This window comes from Rutilus rutilus (assembly GCF_951802725.1).
Source record: "Rutilus rutilus genome assembly, chromosome: 12".
In the NCBI taxonomy this organism is placed as follows: domain Eukaryota; kingdom Metazoa; phylum Chordata; class Actinopteri; order Cypriniformes; family Leuciscidae; genus Rutilus; species Rutilus rutilus.
This window is the reverse complement of record NC_140217.1, coordinates 37,552,316-37,566,637: the sequence shown is the minus strand read 5'-3', so window position 1 is coordinate 37,566,637 and position 14,322 is coordinate 37,552,316. Positions and strand designations below refer to the sequence as shown.

At 41.5% G+C, this 14,322-nt stretch overlaps 1 protein-coding gene across 1 annotated transcript; it reads right to left on the bottom strand.

The window, feature by feature from the left end:
- Positions 1–1,551: 1,551 nt before the first annotated feature.
- On the bottom strand, positions 1,552–2,475 carry LOC311300659 (odorant receptor 131-2-like; the record flags this gene model as incomplete). Its single annotated transcript, XM_084425079.1, has 1 exon — positions 1,552–2,475. One exon carries the CDS (start codon positions 2,473–2,475, stop codon positions 1,552–1,554), a length of 924 nt encoding a protein of 307 aa, XP_084281205.1.
- Positions 2,476–14,322: the final 11,847 nt, after the last annotated feature.

Sequence of the window (14,322 nt, the reverse complement as noted above, 5' to 3'; positions counted from 1 at the left end):
TCAAACTTAAGTATAAAAGCAAGTTATCAAATTTCTTAAAGCTGAATCACTCTTACTCTCCCAGTTATTTAAGACAGCTCGAGAGGTCTCTCAAGTGATTAGGAGTTGCCAGTAGGGGCTTGTGATGGCACTGAGGAGACAGAGACGTGCGCAAATCTTTCAGGAGAGGAAGAATGTTTTTGAAATGTTTGACGACGAGCAGTAAATCAAACGGTATCGTTTGGACAGAACAGGCATCATCTTTGTCAGCGCTGGTTAATGTTGGCCTGAACTTGCCTTTTATAACATGTTTCCGCTGTTCGACTATTTCAGCAAGCAGTAGCGCTTCTTTCTCCTGTCAGTTCAGTTTTCTTTTGGAATCCATGGTGGCTGATTATATTAGAAAATCTAGGCTACATATAGGCAGGTCAATTTACAGCACACCAGTTTAAATATTGTAATTAAGACATGGTGGAAACGTGTTTATCTTTCATTTCCAATGTGTATATTATAATGTATTCTTTTGAAAATTATTTATTGTCAAATGTGTGTTGAATGTAAACTCCTCTTGGCAATTTCACCATTCAATGTGAATTTATCTTAGAATATTCTTAAATAAGGAAATCTATTCAGTGATTGGTCCATGCCAATGTCGTCATCCATTATTTGATTGTGACCTTGTGCCTGTTATATGGATTTTTTTATTCTGGACTACCCCTTAACAAACAACTGCATTTGTATCCACAACCTGTGTGTTTCAGAGCAGTTACGTGACTGAAACATGTCAAATTGTGCAGACATCATTTTTGGCCAGGCTGTTATACAAAGAAATTATGAACACATGCAAAAACAACTGATTACCAATAAAATATTAATAACTGATTATGTTGTAATCAATGTATGCTTTTTTTTTCCTGTGAGCTATTTATTTTTCTATGCATTGTTTGCATAGTAAAATAAAACCTACAGCTTTACCCCTTTTTTGCCAAACAATTTTGTCTGATAAATCTCAACCAAGTGTAGGCCTACGTTAAATCATTGTAGATAAAACTGTAAACTTAAACCGCAAAGGATCATAATTTACACTCCAATATTTTATTTAAAGTAATAATCATAATACAGTACTATCATCAACATTAAGAAGCAGCTTTCCCATATTGTAGTTTGGTTATGAAGACATTTTAATTGATAAAACAATGGTACAGTCCAATATAAAGACAAAATTTGTAGTTGTGATTTCTTAATGGATAATTCCCATAGTTAATGGGATTAACTACTGTGTGAACTTCAGAAGAACTGATTTCATACATCCACTAAAAATCACCAAAACACCAGCTAATTAAAAGACATTGAGCAAAATGACTCAGAAAACTGAAGTAAGTTCGTTCATCACTTATTTGTATATGCCACATGGTTTGATATTTTATCGTATTCAGTTGCTTTCATACACTTTCAAGTGTAAGTGTCATTAAACATTTTTTGGCCACTGTGAAGATTTTCAAATCTCAAATAAAACAAATGTCATAATTAAAAATAATTTTATTTTTTAAATAAAATGTTGCCAAATAAAAATCATAATTTTGATGGCACAATTTTTACAATAATAACTCTGCATTTAAAGTATTCCTTCATTTGTTTCATAAACTTTTGGTCTCGCACCCCATAAATCAAAGGACTCAGTAATCTTGGCATAATATTTGTGATTAGATAATTAAAGTAAGTGATCTTAGTTCTGTGAAAAGGAAAGAAAGGACTGACAATCATATCCAAAACAGGGGTGATATAGGAAAGCATGCAAAGAAGTAACTGGACACCATGCAACAATATCGTACTCCGAGCCTTATTTGCTGAACCCTTTGAAGTTGCCTTTCTGGCAGTGAACAGGACTCTGCAATAAGTGTAAATGAGAATTATCCACACCAAAGACATAAAGATGATTTGTGAAGCAGTGGTACGATCCTTGTGGGCTTGGGAAGGGAACAAATTGAATGGGTAGCAAAGTACAACAGACCTGAAGTAAGATATGGGCTGGATTGAAAATAAAATAATGATATCTGCCAGAGAAGGTATAGCTCCTAACACCCATAGCAAGCATATAAAGATGTATGTTCTTTGTGGAGTGCAAATCTGAGAGTGATGCAGTGGTTTACAGATAGCAATGAACCGTTCTATGGCCATACCAGCCAGATTCAAAGGAGTGATCATATAGGTGATTGAACAAAGAGCAATCAATATGTAACACCACGAAACATTTAAAATTGGTGAAGTGTAGGTCAACACACATAAAGTTACTGATACTGATATCATGAGCATGTCATTGATTACCAGGTGAATGTATAAAATGTATCTGGAGTCTCTTGAAAACACTGGATTGGAGAAGAAAGTAACTACTAACATTCCGTTGATTAAATTAATGATAAAACCAAGACTAACAATCACAATGTTTTTGGCAAGAGCTTCTTCATAACTATCCACAATCCAGATCGTTGAGTTCATTTTCCGGTTCTTTATCAGCAAGGATCTGGATCAGAAAGAGGAGAAAGTGTTAAAGAAGTGACCTATTCTTAGGAATTCCTTATTTCAGAAACTTTCATTTTTAGTTTTTTCAATAACCATGCATAAACATTATTCTCTCAAAAATACAAACATGTACATACATGTTGCTCACATATTAAGGGAGCCTTTTTTGTGCTAAATAGAGTGTAATTACACCTTTGCCATTAATATGTTTATAAGCAACTGAAAAAAGCACAAATGTCAGGGCATGTCAAAACATCTCAAGGACCCCAAAAACAGTCTAAAGTCTTAGACTTACCTTGGAGTAGAAGAACCGTTCTGGATTGAGGGCAGTCTGAAGTGCACACGAGTTTTAATCGGTACAGTGATACTCGTGTTATTTATGGCTTGTGGAAAGGTCACAGATTGTGAATATTAAGTATGTTGGTCATTGCCCCTGGGTCACTGTAAATTTGCCTATCCAAACATTTACTGTTACTTTCATGACAGTGGAATGTTTGCAAACCAACACAGAGAATATTATAACTAATTGACAAATCAGTGCAGTTTATTGAAGGTTTGTCTGAAACTTCTCCATTAATTACATTTTGTATTAACTAGTTTGTGGTAGCATTTTAGAGTATTTGCATTGCATTGCAAAATGTGTGAGAACAATTCATAATGCAAAGTGCCACAACAGGCATTTTACTGTAAATTTGGACTTTCTTCACAATTACTGTCATAATCAGATCTAGTGAATAACCATATAAATTAGTAACCTTACTAATATGTTAATAATAGTATTGATTTTCAAGAAACAGTGCTGTTAAACCCTCTACACGCACACACTCACTCACGGCACTACCGACAAGCAATCATGTGTGGATGCTTAAGCTGCGGTCAAACTAGACTTTGAGTCTACAATTTCTATTTCTATATTTATGATGGTCGACGGTATCTTTTAAAAAAAACATAAATTCAACGTATAACGAATAATACTAATGTAAAAATATCTACTCCACTCCACTGCAAAAAAAGTTTGCATTCTTTTAATTCATAGCGATCTTTTATTGGTAACATAACTTGTCTTCCCATGATACAAATTCGCAGGTCAGAGCTCAACAAACTTGGGCTGTGTCTGAAATTGCCCCCTATACCCTACTATTTGAGAGGACAGCTATTTGTAGTGGTGTCCGAAATCATAGTGGACATTATCGAGTGCACTCGTTCAATCCCACAATGCAATGCAAAAACAAGTGTACAATCGATGTACGCTCAATGGCTAGAGAATACCCATAATGCACTGCGACGGTTGCGCAGAATCAATTCCAGCGTCTCGCCAGAAGATGCTGGTCCAATGGTCCCGCTGGTCCAATGTGGCTACATCGTAACATCATACAGGTATACATTCCTTTTTACTTGATTATTAAATTGTTTAATTAAGGTTTATACATGCTAGTTTCCATGACAGAGTTCAAGATAAATCTTTTCATCTTACTACTGGAGGTGGCAGTTTGCTAAGTTTTAAATGATTATTAAACAGCAAGCACAAACTATGCAAAAGCGATAGCCCTTCTGGCACACTCAGTGTCATTGAATTCACTCACTCCTTTTCATTCACTACTTCAAGTGAACTATTTTAGTGAAGTATAATATAGGGAATAGTGAAGGAGGATAGCCTGTAGGGGGCGATTTTGAACACAGCCTTGAACTTTGAAACTTGAGCATGCGTTTCTGGTCTCCCATATTCGCATGCATTTGAATGCAAGTCAGTGGAACTTCACTCACACTTCACACTTCACTTGAAACGTGAAGTGTGACCAGTGACCACCCGTTTGATTCATTGCTTCTGCCACGTGGCAAATGAACGAAAGACTCCAGAGGATAAATAGTCATTTATGTTGATCCTAATTTATCTTTGGCTGTAAATAAAGATAATAATCAAAGATTATTTGTGTGGATGTGTTACTGGAATTTGGTTATCGATCACCGTTGTCCGTTGTCGCCTGGTTGCGCCGCAACAGCTAAAGGCTGTCTATACAGGACACGACAAAGCACCTGTTCCTTAAAAAGAACGAGGCATCAGTTTACTGTCTGAGATTTGTCGCTCACTTGACGCTGCATTCAGCGTTGAGCCGCTCGGCATCCGGTGTAAACAAGGTGTTACTCTGCTCAAATTAACAAATGAATTCTTAAATAAAAAACTACTGCCGTGGCAGAGTAACAGTTTGAATACAACTTTGCTGAGCAAGTTAGTTAAACTGATTACTGTATTTTATACCTACCTTCAGTATCTGAATAAAAGCTCTTCTGGTTTAATGACAGACATTTTAGGGTAACACTATTGCCTATGAGAGAACTGAGGCTACCATCACAGTAGATCAAGAACGTATGTCGTATGTTCAACAGGACAGTGCACTTGAAGTGAATTGGCCAAACTTAAACCTGAAGCATTAGTATGCAGAGCTGCTTTGCGCCCTCCACGCGCCTCAGCCCGCCAGAATGGGTGTGGCTAGCGTGTTTAAAAGAGGGGCTCACAGGCTGAAATTCTGGTTTTCATAGACTGAAGCGAATAAGCTCGTGGCGCGACACGGCAGGTTACGCAATACTCGTTCCCTCTTCTAGAGAGAACCGAGGTTACGTTAGGTAACCGAGTACGTTCTCTTACGAGAGGTTCTCTCGTATTGCGTAAGTTGCTTACGCTACGGGAACCCCTTGTCAACGGCGTGCGCGCCGAGCATCCACTGCATGAGTCCCAGGGGAGCCCGGGGAACACAACATGCGGGAACAGGCGGCCAGCAACGCGGGCCAGCACATGTCATAAGCACTTCATAGGAATACAGAGCGGCTCTGCCGGTCTATGCATAAGCATGGAGAATGCGGCCAGCAGCGCGGGCCAGCACAGTACATAAGCACATCAAAGGGAGAATATAGAGCGGCTTCGCCTGGTCTATGTATAGAGAGTATAACCCCTAGCGCAGCTGAGTGGAGAATAGGCGGCCAGCAACGCGGGCCAGCACCAGTGCACAAGCGTGTGATGGTGAAAATACAGAGTGGCTCCGCCGGTCTGTATATAGAGAATCTCATCCCTTAGTGCAGCTCACCAGAAAAACTAGTAGTACACGAAAGTAGTCTGCACATGAACGACTGGGCAGAACATACATATCACTTAAACTGATAACAGTTTAGCCTGCAAGGCGGGAACTTCCAGGTTATAAAATCTCACGAATGTAGAGGGGGAGGCCCAGCCTGCCGCCATACAAATGTTGTGAATAGAAATCCCGCTGGACCAAGCCCACGATGAGGCCATGCCTCTAGTGGAATGGGCTCTGATGCCCAAAGGGCACTGCAGGTGTTTGGATGCATAAGCTGCTGCAATAGCGTCCACTATCCATCTGGACAGGCTCTGTTTCGGCTAACAGACAGTGCGTGTAGATCCCCCACGCGTTTTACTGACGACAGAACTGTCAGAAAAACGGTTTTGAGCGAAAGGTATTTCAGATCCACAGATTCTAGCGGTTCAAAGGAAAACGCTTTCAGGGCCTCTAGGACCAGAGAAAGATCCCAAATAGGAACCGAGGGGGGCCGCGGGGGGTTCATCCTCCTGGCTCCTCTAAGGAAGCGGATGAGCTCGTTCCTTCCTATTGCACGGCTGCACGTCGTCACCGTGAACGCTGCAATCGCCGCAACGTACACTTTTAAGCGCGATGGGTGACCTGCCCTTGTCCAACAGCTCTAGTAAGAAGAAGAGCACCGGTGAAACCCCACATGTTTGTGGATCCAGACTCTTAGTAGCGCACCATTTAGAGAACACTGACCATTTAGACGCATAGAACCTTCTCGTGGAAGGAGCTCTAGACTGCGTGATCGTGTTTACGACCCCTTCTGGCAAATCAACGGGTATCCGTTGATTATCCACGCATGCAGAGACCAGCACTCTGGATGGGGATGCCAGATTGATCCACCGGCTTGAGAGAGAAGATCTTTCCTCACCGGGATCGGCCATGGGGCTGAGTGCGACAGCCTCACTAGCTCTGGGTACCAGATTTGGTTCTCCCCTCGCGGGGCTATGAGGAGCACTGAGTGGCACGTTTCCCTGATCCTCTTGATTACCTATGGTAACAGCGAGATCGGAGGGAAAGCATACAGCGGGCGACTGGGCCAGGTTGGGGCCAGCGCGTCCTCGCTCTTTGAGAAAAACGTCGGGCAGTGAGCGTTGTCTTTTGACGCAAAAAGGTCGACTTCTACCCTGCCGAACAGGCGCCACAGTAGCTGGACTGTCTGGGGGTGCAGGGACATTCTCCCGGGGGAATTTTGTCTCTGGACAGTCTGTCTGGGCCGACATTCAGGTGGCCCGGCACGTGCGCGGCTCCCAGCGAGCGCAACGAGCGATGAGCCCACACGAGAAGGCGTTCTGTCAGTTTGCAGAGATTCCTGGATCTGACACCGCCCTGTCGGTTCACGTAGGACACCATGGACATGTTGTCCGAGCGGACTAGCACATGGTGGTCCCGTATATGTGGGAGGAAGCGATTGAGCGCGTTCTCGACCGCTATCATATCCAAACAGTTTATGTGGAGGCATTTCTCCTGGTCTGACCACAGGCCAAAGACCGGTTTGCCCTCGAAAAGAGCGCCCCAACCTAAGTTGGATGCGTCCGTCGAGATAGCTTTTCGGTGCGAGACGGCTCCCATTGTCACTCCCCGCTGGTAACAGTCACTCTGCTTCGTATGCCGCCGGACGCCCAGGCTCGGTTATGTACTCGAGCGTTCAACCAGCGTTGTAGCGGGCGCATACGCAGTAGACCCAGCTGAAGCACTGCTGCAGCTGATGCCATACAACCCAGCATCCTCTGAAATGTTTTTAGAGGTGCGGCGCTGCCCAACTGGAAAGACGCGGCCAGGCGTCGGATACGGCGCGCGCGCTGTGTCGACAGCCAGGCCGTCATTGCCACAGAGTCCAGTTCCAAACCCAGAAAAGAGGTTGACTGACTGGGCAGTAATGAGCTCTTGGTCCAGTTGACCGTGAGACCCAGGCTTTCCAGGTGGCTGAGAAGCACTGTTCTGTGAGAGATAAGTTCGTCCTCTGACTGTGCTAGATTCAGCCAATCGTCCAAATAGTTCAAAATCTGCATGCCCTGACCTCTCAGGGGAGCGAGAGCCGTATCCATGCACTTCGTGAATGTACGGGGTGCCAAAGACTGGCCGAACGGCAGGACGGTGTACTGATATACCCGACCGTCGAAGGCGAATCTCAAGAATGGCCTGTGACGGGGTATTATCTGGATCTGAAAGTAATCGTCTTTCAGATCGAGGGGAAATAAACCAGTCCCTCGGGCGAATCTGCGCAAGGATCTGTCTGGTTGTGAGCATTTTGAACGGTCTTTTCATAAGAGCTTTGTTCAAATATCTCAGATCTAAAATCGGTCTGAGAGCTCCGTCCTTCTTGGGCACGAGGAAGTAACGGCTGTAAAAGCCTGACTCGCTCAGAGAAGGGGGTACCGGTTCTATGGCCCCTTTGCACAGAAGTTTCGTTATTCCTGCATGAAGTAGGTGTGCTACTTCCCCATTCACTCTCGTCTCGATTCGCGCTTGAAAGTGCGGGGTACGGCGAGTGAACTGCAATGAATAGCCCTGCTATACTGTGCTCAGCACCCATACTGACACACCTGGAATAGCTTCCCACACTTTTGCATGTACGGCTAGGGGTAGAATGGCCTCCGGGCTCCGATTGCCGCATTCCGCGGGCTCGAGAACCTGATTCGGAGGCTTGGGCGCAGTGCACGCGTTCTCGGTGCTTGAATGCGGTGGCTCGCAGACAGCGATGGCTGGCCGTTTTACACACGATGTCCCGGTGGCATTGGACGGGGAACATTTTGTGTGTGGATGGAGCTTAACTTGCAACAGTTTAAAGAATATATTTTTTGCCTTTTATTATGATAGGAAAGTATAGTATCAAGAAAGTTCGATGACCCGGGACTTGAACTCGGGTCGCCCCAAAGCTAAAATTAAATATTGTCAGGGGACTGACCACTAGGCTATTGAGGGTAGCTAAATGATACAATTTAATAAATATTAGAACCTTATTGTGTAAGAAACATAGGGGGAACGGAATCTGACGGCAAAAAAACAGCTGTTGGAATCCGTTCCCCCACTCCCATTATGAGAGGTGTTGATGTAATGGCTTAAAAAATGCTGATTCTATTTTTGTGAGTGTATGGAGCTTAAACAGCATCAATTTGATAAATATAAGAACCTCAGTGTGTCAGAAATATGGGGGGAACAGAATCCGACGGCAAAAAGAAAAACAGTTGTCAGAATCCGTTCCCCCACTCCCATTATGAGAAGTGTTGATGTAATGGCTTAAAAAATGCTGATTCTATTTTGTGTGTGGATGGAGCTTAACTTGCAACAGTTTAAAGAATATATTTCTTGCCTTTTATTATGATAGGAAAGTACAGTATAGTATCAAGAAAGTTCGATGACCCGGGACTTGAACTCGAGTCGCCCCAAAGCTAAAAAGAAATATTGTCAGGGGACTGACCACTAGGCTATTGAGACTAGTAACTTCCTTCAATTTGATAAATATTAGAACTTTATTGTGTAAGAAACATAGGGGGAAAGGAATCCGACGGCAAATAGTTCAGCTGTCGAAATACGTTCCCCCACTCCCATTATGAGAGGTGTTGATGTAATGGCTTAAAAAATGCTGATTCTATTTTGTGTGTGGATGGAGCTTAACTTGCAACAGTTTAAAGAATATATTTTTTGCCTTTTATTATGATAGGAAAGTATAGTATCAAGAAAGTTCGATGACCCGGGACTTGAACTCGGGTCGCCCCAAAGCTAAAAAGAAATACTGTCAGGGGACTGACCACTAGGCTATTGAGGCTAGCAAAATGCTACAATTTAATAAATATTAGAACCTTATTGTGTAAGAAACATAGGGGGAACGGAATCCGACGGCAATAAAACAGCTGTCGGAATCCGTTCCCCCACTCCCATTATGAGAGGTGTTGATGTAATGGCTTAAAAAATGCTGATTCTATTTTGTGTGTGGATGGAGCTTAACTTGCAACAGTTTAAAGAATATACTTTTTGCCTTTTATTATGATAGGAAAGTATAGTATCAAGAAAGTTCGATGACCCGGGACTTGAACTCGAGTCGCCCCAAAGCTAAAAAAAATATTGTCAGGAGACTGACCACTAGGCTATTGAGTATAGCAAAATGCTACAATTTAATAAATATTAGAACCTTATTGTGTAAGAAACATAGGGGAAACGGAATCCGACGGCAAAAAAACAGCTGTCGGAATCCGTTCCCCCACTCCCATTATGAGAGCTGTTGATGTAATGGCTTAAAAAATGCTGATTCTATTTTTGTGAGTGTATGGAGCTTAAACAGCATCAATTTGATAAATATAAGAACCTCAGTGTGTCAGAAACATAGGGGGAACGGAATCCGACGGCAAAAAAACAGCTGTCGGAATCCGTTCCCCCACTCCCATTATGAGAGGTGTTGATGTAATGGCTTAAAAAATGCTGATTCTATTTTGTGTGTGGATGGAGCTTAACTTGCCACAGTTTAAAGAATTTATTTTTTGCCTTTTATTATGATAGGAAAGTATAGTATCAAGAAAGTTCGATGACCCGGGACTTGAACTCGGGTCGCCCCAAAGCTAAAATTAAATATTGTCAGGGGACTGACCACTAGGCTATTGAGGGTAGCTAAATGATACAATTTAATAAATATTAGAACCTTATTGTGTCAGAAATATGGGGGGAACAGAATCCGACGGCAAAAAGAAAAACAGTTGTCAGAATCCGTTCCCCCACTCCCATTATGAGAGGTGTTGATGTAATGGCTTAAAAAATGCTGATTCTATTTTGTGTGTGGATGGAGCTTAACTTGCAACAGTTTAAAGAATATATTTTTTGCCTTTTATTATGATAGGAAAGTATAGTATCAAGAAAGTTCGATGACCCGGGACTTGAACTCGGGTCGCCCCAAAGCTAAAAAGAAATATTGTCAGGAGACTGACCACTAGGCTATTGAGGCTAGCAAAATGCTGCAATTTAATAAATATTAGAACCTTATTGTGTAAAAAACATAGGGGGAACGGAATCCGACGGCAATTATACAGCTGTCGGAATCCGTTCCCCCACTCCCATTATGAGAGCTGTTGATGTAATGGCTTAAAAAATGCTGATTCTATTTTTGTGAGTGTATGGAGCTTAAACAGCATCAATTTGATAAATATAAGAACCTCAGTGTGTCAGAAACATAGGGGGAACGGAATCCGACGGCAAAAAAACAGCTGTCGGAATCCGTTCCCCCACTCCCATTATGAGAGGTGTTGATGTAATGGCTTAAAAAATGCTGATTCTATTTTGTGTGTGGATGGAGCTTAACTTGCAACAGTTTAAAGAATATACTTTTTGCCTTTTATTATGATAGGAAAGTATAGTATCAAGAAAGTTCGATGACCCGGGACTTGAACTCGGGACGCCCCAAAGCTAAAAAGAAATATTGTCAGGAGACTGACCACTAGGCTATTGAGGCTAGCAAAATGTTGCAATTTAATAAATATTAGAACCTTACTGTGTAAGAAACATAGGGGGAACGGAATCCGACGGCAAAAAAACAGCTGTCGGAATCCGTTCCCCCACTCCCATTATGAGAGGTGTTGATGTAATGGCTTAAAAAATGCTGATTCTATTTTGTGTGTGGATGGAGCTTAACTTGCAACAGTTTAAAGAATATATTTTTTGCCTTTTATTATGATAGGAAAGTATAGTATCAAGAAAGTTCGATGACCCGGGACTTGAACTCGGGTCGCCCCAAAGCTAAAATTAAATATTGTCAGGGGACTGACCACTAGGCTATTGAGACTAGTAACTTCTTTCAATTTGATAAATATTAGAACTTTATTGTGTAAGAAACATAGGGGGAACGGAATCCGACGGCAAATAGTTCAGCTGTCGAAATCCGTTCCCCCACTCCCATTATGAGAGGTGTTGATGTAATGGCTTAAAAAATGCTGATTCTATTTTGTGTGTGGATGGAGCTTAACTTGCAACAGTTTAAAGAATATATTTTTTGCCTTTTATTATGATAGGAAAGTATAGTATCAAGAAAGTTCGATGACCCGGGACTTGAACTCGGGTCGCCCCAAAGCTAAAAAGAAATATTGTCAGGAGACTGACCACTAGGCTATTGAGGCTAGCAAAATGCTGCAATTTAATAAATATTAGAACCTTATTGTGTAAAAAACATAGGGGGAACGGAATCCGACGGCAATTATACAGCTGTCGGAATCCGTTCCCCCACTCCCATTATGAGAGGTGTTGATGTAATGGCTTAAAAAATGCTGATTCTATTTTGTGTGTGGATGGAGCTTAACTTGCAACAGTTTAAAGAATATATTTTTTGCCTTTTATTATGATAGGAAAGTATAGTATCAAGAAAGTTCGATGACCCGGGACTTGAACTCGAGTCGCCCCAAAGCTAAAAAAAAATATTGTCAGGGGACTGACCACTAGGCTATTGAGACTAGTAACTTCCTTCAATTTGATAAATATTAGAACTTTATTGTGTAAGAAACATAGGGGGAACGGAATCCGACGGCAAATAGTTCAGCTGTCGAAATCCGTTCCCCCACTCCCATTATGAGAGGTGTTGATGTAATGGCTTAAAAAATGCTGATTCTATTTTGTGTGTGGATGGAGCTTAACTTGCAACAGTTTAAAGAATATATTTTTTGCCTTTTATTATGATAGGAAAGTACAGTATAGTATCAAGAAAGTTCGATGACCTGGGACTTGAACTCGAGTTGCCCCAAAGCTAAAAAGAAATATTGTCAGGGGACTGACCACTAGGCTATTGAGACCAGTAACTTCCTTCAATTTGATAAATATTAGAACTTTATTGTGTAAGAAACATAGGGGGAACGGAATCCGACGGCAAATAGTTCAGCTGTCGAAATCCGTTCCCCCACTCCCATTATGAGAGGTGTTGATGTAATGGCTTAAAAAATGCTGATTCTATTTTGTGTGTGGATGGAGCTTAACTTGCAACAGTTTAAAGAATATATTTTTTGCCTTTTATTATGATAGGAAAGTATAGTATCAAGAAAGTTCGATGACCCGGGACTTGAACTCGGGTCGCCCCAAAGCTAAAAAGAAATATTGTCAGGAAACTGACCACTAGGCTATTGAGGCTAGCAAAATGCTGCAATTTAATAAATATTAGAACCTTATTGTGTAAGAAACATAGGGGGAACGGAATCCGACGGCAATAAAAAAGCTGTCGGAATCCGTTCCCCCACTCCCATTATGAGAGGTGTTGATGTAATGGCTTAAAAAATGCTGATTCTATTTGTGTGTGGATGGAGCTTAACTTGCAACAGTTTAAAGAATATACTTTTTGCCTTTTATTATGATAGGAAAGTATAGTATCAAGAAAGTTCGATGACCCGGGACTTGAACTCGAGTCGCCCCAAAGCTAAAAAAAAAAATTGTCAGGGGACTGACCACTAGGCTATTGAGACTAGTAACTTCCTTCAATTTGATAAATATTAGAACTTTATTGTGTAAGAAACATAGGGGGAACGGAATCCGACGGCAAATAGTTCAGCTGTCGAAATCCGTTCCCCCACTCCCATTATGAGAGGTGTTGATGTAATGGCTTAAAAAATGCTGATTCTATTTTGTGTGTGGATGGAGCTTAACTTGCAACAGTTTAAAGAATATATTTTTTGCCTTTTATTATGATAGGAAAGTATAGTATCAAGAAAGTTCGATGACCCGGGACTTGAACTCGAGTCGCCCCAAAGCTAAAAAAAAATATTATCAGGGGACTGACTACTAGGCTATTGAGGATAGCAATATGCTACAATTTAATAAATATTAGAACCTTATTGTGTAAGAAACATAGGGGGAACGGAATCCGACGGCAAAAAAACAGCTGTCGGAATCCGTTCCCCCACTCCCATTATGAGAGCTGTTGATGTAATGGCTTAAAAAATGCTGATTCTATTTTTGTGAGTGTATGGAGCTTAAACAGCATCAATTTGATAAATATAAGAACCTCAGTGTGTCAGAAACATAGGGGGAACGGAATCCGACGGCAAAAAAACAGCTGTCGGAATCCGTTCCCCCACTCCCATTATGAGAGGTGTTGATGTAATGGCTTAAAAAATGCTGATTCTATTTTGTGTGTGGATGGAGCTTAACTTGCAACAGTTTAAAGAATATATTTTTTGCCTTTTATTATGATAGGAAAGTATAGTATCAAGAAAGTTCGATGACCCGGGACTTGAACTCGGGTCGCCCCAAAGCTAAAAAGAAATATTGTCAGGAAACTGACCACTAGGCTATTGAGGCTAGCAAAATGCTGCAATTTAATAAATATTAGAACCTTATTGTGTAAGAAACATAGGGGGAACGGAATCCGACGGCAATAAAAAAGCTGTCGGAATCCGTTCCCCCACTCCCATTATGAGAGGTGTTGATGTAATGGCTTAAAAAATGCTGATTCTATTTTGTGTGTGGATGGAGCTTAACTTGCAACAGTTTAAAGAATATACTTTTTGCCTTTTATTATGATAGGAAAGTATAGTATCAAGAAAGTTCGATGACCCGGGACTTGAACTCGAGTCGCCCCAAAGCTAAAAAAAAATATTGTCAGGGGACTGACCACTAGGCTATTGAGACTAGTAACTTCCTTCAATTTGATAAATATTAGAACTTTATTGTGTAAGAAACATAGGGGGAACGGAATCCGACGGCAAATAGTTCAGCTGTCGAAATCCGTTCCCCCACTCCCATTATGAGAGGTGTTGATGTA